Raw genomic sequence first — 6,865 nt, 5'->3', positions numbered from 1 at the left:
CTGTAGCTCGATCAAATTCTTATTTAATTTGTTCATTTTTTCTGCAATAGATACTGCTGTGAGCAGGGGTGGCTCCAAGAATTGATGTTAGAAGGGAAAGTGGTGTGCTTCTTTTCAATGAAACAGAAAAGTTTAGGCACTGGACAAAGTGTTGGGATTTAGCTGTCAGTCCAAATGATAATGTTGGCTAACTTTTGTAAAAACGGCGCACTCTGTCTTGTTTATTTTTTTCTACCACATTCTCATGAATACTTAATGTGGGTGGTGTTTGCCCCCAGAACATGAGACCGCTAGTTGAAATATATGTTTCACTTTGGTACTTCACTAGCAATTTAAAGATTTTAAAATAAGCATTTCGCTGAGTCCGACTCGAAATGAATACGTCATAAAATAGCTCATTTAAAAAAACACGTCCCAGGACGAAGGAAACACCCATTTAATGTATCACCATTATCACGCTCAATAAAAGACATGAAAGCGCAGATTTTAATAAAACTCCTTAACTTTTTTCCTTACATGAATTATGACAGCTTACAAATAAGCGAACACTTTGAAGACTTACCAGGCATACGAATTACAAATAAGAGTGATAAAATATTACAAAGAAATTTCATGGAAACATGCACTTTATCAGTTTGTCTGGCCGTTTTGCACGTTTCCTTGTGAGTTAATGACCGCTCGTTAGGCGTGAGGCGAGTATATAATCAGATTGCTTTCACAAAAAGGAGCGGTTTTCTCGCTGACCGGTCTGTTGTCACATCTTATACGGATCTTCACCTTGAAAGGTAGGTTTGTTTTCTAATATATACAAACGTGAATTACAATGAAAATGGAAGAAACTTATCTTTCAGCTAACAATTATATATTTTTCTTTTCTTTCAATGAAACTTTGTTTGGTTAAGATCGTGAAACGTGTCAAGAAATAAATCAATAGTGCCAACAATACCCAATGGTAAACTGGTACCAAATGTAGATTCGAGGAACTAGATAATCCTATTAATTCTAACGAGATACAAAAGGTAGCTAAATCACTCAAGAGTTGTAAAGCGTTTGGTAATAACCAATTGTAAAATGAGTATTTTTATCGAGGCAGTTGATATTCTGTCGTCTCATCTAGATTTATTTAATGCTATTCTTAATTCGTGGCACTTTCCAGAGAGTGGTATAAAGACATTTTTGTTCCTGTATACAAAAAACGACTCGACTAACCCATTTTATTTCCGAGGAATTAAATTAGTAAGCTATTTTGCAAAGATTTTTACCGAAGTATTAAATAAAAGAGCATCTGACTAGGCATAAATTAATACTATACCGAGCGATTCTCAATTAGGGTTTTGTAGGGGTCGGTCTACTACAGATGCTACTTTTATATTAAATGCAATTGTGCAAAAAAATAAGATGATAAGAAATGATTGTACTGCTCTTTCATTGACAAGAAACGTGCTTTTTATAGTTTAAGGTTACATAGCCTCTGGCTAAAAGCATTATAGAACAGGAGTTGATGGGAAAATGCTTAGAATTGTTGAGAATATGTATTCCAATCTGAAATAATGTATAAAAAATGAAGCTCGTTTTCTGATTACTTTTATTGTGCTGTCGGCCTTAAACAAGGGGAAATAATTTTATTTGCCCTTTTCGTCGATGATCTTGAGCTAAAAAGAAGATGATCCGGTAAATGGACTTGTAGATGATATCACTGTTATACTCATTTTATTTGCCGACGATGTGCCAGTTTTGGGCAATATTGTTGATGACTTACAAAATAGCTGAAATGTGTTGCATGTTTATTGTTTGAAATTGGGACCAGAAGTTAACATAGAAATGATAAAGATAATGGTACCTTGGAAAGGGGGCGTTTTACGTGGAAATGAAAAATGGACATATGACAATATTTATCTTGAAACAAATGATTTTAATTATCTTAGAACAGACTATACCGGGTCTATTGTTCTAACTTCTAAGCCAAGAATCCATAACAGGGAAAGGTCTTAAGGCTCTTTATGTTATTATAAATAATACAAAGCATTACAATTGTAAGCCTAGCGTTCTTTGTCAATTGTTTGACGCTTTTGTTGGGGCCACGTTGAATCATGGGTCTGAGATATGGGGATTTTCCAAGCGTATTCACCTGTAATTTTGTAAATATATACTTGGTGTTAAAACAAGTCCATGAAACATGACCGTTTACGGTGAAATAGGTACCCCCTATATGTCAATAGATAGGTAGGAATATAAAAGTTTGGTGTTAAACTATTTCTACCGACATCATTATCCCAAACAAATTGTTAAGTGATATGTTAGAAAGTCTTGATTATCGTGACAACAGGGCCAATAAGGTAAAGTCTTTGTAAGATATGTATGGTATCTCATATGTGTGGTTAAATGCAAACTCAGTTCATACTGTGTGTTTCAAGTTTCAATGGTATGAAGGGATAAGCAATAGTAATACTATATGCACATATACACTCATTAAAGGACTTTACCTAGATGTCTTGATAAAAAAATTAAGATTGTCATCTCATAAACTTAATGTAGAAACCGGCCGATATGGCCGAAATAGAATAGATAGAGCTCAAGGTTATTGTACTGTTTGTAACTCTAATGATTTAGAAGACGAATATCATTTTATCATTATATGTCCTGTATATAACAACCTCAGAAAAAATTATTAAATCATATTATATTAGAAACCAAAGTATGTGCACGTTTATAGAACTAATGTTATCAAAAAAGTAAGTATACTAAGTAGCTCAGGTAAATTTATAAATCGAGCATTTCTGTTTAAAATTTCCTATATAAATAACATCGTTTAGATCTTTCAAGTATTATGACATTTGTAAATAGCCTTCCATAATGTTTCATTACTCTATTTATTATATATCTCTCAGTTTGATTTTGATATGTATCTCTTTTTTTCTTTTCTGTTTATTAAATGCTCGTATGTTCTTTAACTTACTTATTCTTTACTCGTTTCTTTGTGTTTATGTCATGCATCGTTGTGACCATACCCACTATATTTAATTGGGTTGTAAGTACTGCATTTTGATCCGGGATATTGTATTCGACTCGAGTGGATTTTTGCAGATTCAGATTTCACGACGCGCTATATACGTTACTGGTCAGATCACTTAAAAGCCACATGTTTTCATAATAAATGTCTTTTAAACGACGCACTATTTTGTTTAATAACGTCATTTCAACATCGCGCAACGATAATTGTTATGACGTGACGTCACAAGAGAGGAATACGGCCGTATTGCACTGGAGTGGAATACGAACTACCGTATTTTGCGATATGTATTGCATTTGGATTTATGATATATAAATGGTATATAATAAATGCTAATATTTATCATACATGTATTTCTTCAAAAAAATGGTATATAACATGTTAACGATGATAAGCATTTCCGTCTGTCTGTCCGTCTGTCTGGTATTAGCGTTCAACAGGCTTATGCATATCCGTTTTCTTTTGGCCAAGAAATAGTATATTGAAAGTTCCATAACAAATGCGTATTATAAACATACGTAATTTTGTTTTCATTTTGCCAGTTAATAGATTGGTTGTGTCCTTAAAGTTCTCATTCTCTCTGCAGGTTTGTATTTAAACCAACTGAAATAATAGAATGGACTTTTAGGTTGGCAAGTGTCCGAGATTTAGCTCAATAAAGTTCTGTCAATAAAGTTAAGTAAGGGTCAGGTTATGTAAATTCTAAGATAACATTTGAGACTAATATTGCATTACCGACGAGTCACATGTTTATACTTTATTTGCAGCAACATGCTGAGATTGTCCGCATTTCTATTGTTGGGGGCCTGCTCCTTGGGGGTGATCGCCGGACGCAGTACCTACGGCGGAAGTTTGAGTACGCTCGCCCACTCTTTTGAATGATGATACATGCACAAGCTTAAAGCAACTAACAATACTAAGTTCGTTTGTAAAGACATTGTGATTTGAATCACATTCGAGACAGTTACCCGTACTGGTGTATTTTTGTGAGGTCCAGAGTACCTCTGGTAAGACTAGAATCCAAAAACTCTGCCATTACCATCAACGGCGAACGCCTTTGCCATTAGCCCACTTACACAAACCTGTATGTTAAAAACAACGACGATTTCTATACTTTTAATCAGAGACTTAGGCAAGTTTTCAAATAAAATAGTAAAGAATTAATTGTAAATGGCATATATATTTATGTCATAAATATGCGCAAAGAAAAATTCGCAAAATAAAAATAAATTATGCTAAAAGAAATAAGAAAACATAACATATCCATCTTTTTCTTTATAAAGGTGGCGGAAATGGCGGATTTGCCGGGCTTCTCGGGGCTTCACGAAATGGTGTCCTCAACGGGATTGGCAGCATGGGCGCAGGTAATAACGGAAGTATTGAAGCGGGAGATGTAAGCGGAGGTAGTCCTAAACTACTTCTAATTACATAATTTATCAAATGTATGGCAATATAAGAATAAACGTAAGATTGGATATATGAAATTATAAGAATATTTTTGAAAGAAAAAACGCCCTTGAACACCTTTGAGAAGAAAAACTCAAAATAAAGTTTCAAACACAAACTTATATTTTATCAGCAGGTGCCGTCAACATGCCAGTCTTTGCCTACGCGCCATTTCTGCCAAATAGCGGTGCTGGATCTGGTTCATTCGGATCAAGAATGGGCTTTGCTGGTTTTGGTGGACCCAGCTTAAGCGGTCCGGGAGCAGGTAGAACAGGAAGTTCTGGTTCCTATGGCTCAAGCGGTGGCGCAGGTATTGCAGGTATTGCAGGTTTAAGCAGCAGTCTTCGTATGCGCTCCCGAAACGGAAATGCTGGTGGCCTCGTCAACATTGGACCAAATGTTGTTGATTTCGTCCCTCTGTCCACGTCTTCATTCAGTCTCTTCCCTACCCGATCCGATATGATCCCAGTTAATGGTATGGTTGCTGGTGGCATTAACACGAACGCCGGTGGTATGGGCGCAATTGGCATGAACTCGAACGCCGGGAGTATGGGCGCAGGTGGCATGAACGCGATCACCGGTGGTATGGGCGCAGGTGGCATGAACGACGACGCCGGTGGTATGGCCATAGGTGGCATGAACGCGAACACCGGTGGTATGGGCGCTGTAGGAAACGGTGGTGCAGGAGCAGTTGCGGGAACGGGTATGGGTAGCATGGACGCCGCTGCCATGAACGCTGTTATGAACGCAGGAGGTATGGGCGGTCTTGCAGGAGGGATTAGCGCAGGAACTGCATCGAATGCCAGAAATACTGGTATTGCTGCTAACATGGCTGCTGTTGATATGGGTGCTGCGATAGTCGCTATGAATTCCATGGCCAGAGCTGAAAGGAACGCTGGCATGAACGCTGGCATAAACTCGGCCATTGGAGGAGGAATGAACAGTGGTATGGGCGGCGTTGACGTTGGTGGTTCAACTGGTTAGTACCGCATATATTTTTTAAAAGAAGCTATTTTTACAGTGATACTAACAGAAAATATAAAATGACCTATTTGTTTTGAACTTTGTTCGACCAATCGCACGCTTTTTCAATTATGGCAAAGGAAACGTGACGTTAATGCCAAATCTAATTACCTAACCATGATATATCAGTTTTTAAGTGATCACCGATATTTCACCTATATATTTCACCTACGATATGACTCGCTGTAATACTTACCTTTCAGGCGGAGTGAACGCAGCGATGGTGTCTGTGGCCATGGTGCCGTCGGCTGGTACCGGAAATGCCAGTCCGATGAATTTAGGTGGCAAAGGAGATGCCATCAGCGGCGGTATCGCAGGGTTCGGTATGCAGGGCCTCACTCACATTGGAAACGGATGTTACATCGACGAAGGTCAGTATTCAACTTTGATAAGTTTTTGCTGGTTAACGGTGTAAAGCTTTAATTCTTATATGTTCACTTCAGGCGTTATTCCGCTTGCAAGGATATTGCTTTATTCAGGCAGAAACTGTTGATAAATATCAATTTTTGGCCACATTAAATGATTTTAAGCCAATAAGGCTAACCATTATAAAACAAACATCACCATGGAATATATTGACTTTGTGTAAAGTATTATGTTCATATGCATCTTGCCTGGTATGACATACATATTTCAGCCGGCAACATTGTGAAGCTTGGTGAGGGAGTAGCAGGAGTGGCGGGGGCCGGAAACAGCGGTTACGGTCGCTAGGCTGGAAGTAAGACCTTTCTTCAATATTCACGATACATTTTAGTTCATGACTTTGAAAGTTTAAAATGTGGACATTCTCTACGGTACTGAAAAAGGCTACATAGTTTGCTACCCAATAAATTCATTGCGGCTTAAACAATGCATGTACTTGAAAACAGTTATTTTTGCAATCCACCAATATACTTCTTATTCAAAAACATACTTTCCAATTTATATAAATGCTATTCTTTTTTATATTTGCAGGCAAATGGAAACTCTTGGCTCACAATCCGGCATATTTAGTGACTCCGGTTAAATATACTACAGCTTCTGCCAATCTGCGCTGGTCATACAGTCCAGTGTACCATGCCTCGCCATTCTTTGATTTTTGTATTGTTTTTTATGTAATAAAATGCTTTGTTTTGCACACTTTTACCTTATTTTTAATGTTCTTTGTACCCTGTACAACATATTGCATGAAACCTTATACTAAACAATAACACTGAATGTTCAAGCCCATCGCAGCGGTTTCCGCATTTACCTCTTGTTGTTTTATAACATAAATTTAAATTCTAGGTCAAATTTGAATACGAGTTATAGTCAACAACTGTATGACTAGGATTATTATTGGAAAATGCTGACCCTTGAGGCCGTATTTCATACCTTACATCATAAAATATGCTAGTTTTGTTTTGT

General features: G+C 37.2%; 1 protein-coding gene across 1 annotated transcript; it reads left to right on the top strand.

The window, feature by feature from the left end:
• Positions 1-743: 743 nt before the first annotated feature.
• On the top strand, positions 744-6,579 carry LOC128229902 (uncharacterized PE-PGRS family protein PE_PGRS10-like). The gene is made up of 7 exons (XM_052941804.1): positions 744-785; positions 3,778-3,866; positions 4,294-4,374; positions 4,593-5,435; positions 5,683-5,850; positions 6,117-6,197; positions 6,434-6,579. The coding sequence occupies exons 2-6, from the start codon at positions 3,782-3,784 to the stop codon at positions 6,188-6,190; spliced, it is 1,251 nt and encodes a 416-aa protein (XP_052797764.1). The 5' UTR covers positions 744-785; positions 3,778-3,781; the 3' UTR covers positions 6,191-6,197; positions 6,434-6,579.
• The last annotated feature ends 286 nt before the right edge of the window (positions 6,580-6,865 follow it).

Source organism: Mya arenaria, chromosome 4 (assembly GCF_026914265.1).
Source record: "Mya arenaria isolate MELC-2E11 chromosome 4, ASM2691426v1".
Classification (NCBI taxonomy): Eukaryota; Metazoa; Mollusca; class Bivalvia; order Myida; family Myidae; genus Mya; species Mya arenaria.
This window is presented reverse-complemented; position numbering and strand designations above follow the sequence as displayed.

Excerpts from the sequence above, each read along its gene's own strand:
- LOC128229902 (XM_052941804.1), top strand. The coding sequence starts at position 3,782 with ATGCTGAGATTGTCCGCATTTCTATTGTTGGGGGCCTGCTCCTTGGGG. Across the intron at positions 4,375-4,592 it reads GATTGGCAGCATGGGCGCAG|GTGCCGTCAACATGCCAGTC; the intron begins GTAATAACGGAA and ends TTTTATCAGCAG. Across the intron at positions 5,436-5,682 it reads TGACGTTGGTGGTTCAACTG|GCGGAGTGAACGCAGCGATG; the intron begins GTTAGTACCGCA and ends CTTACCTTTCAG.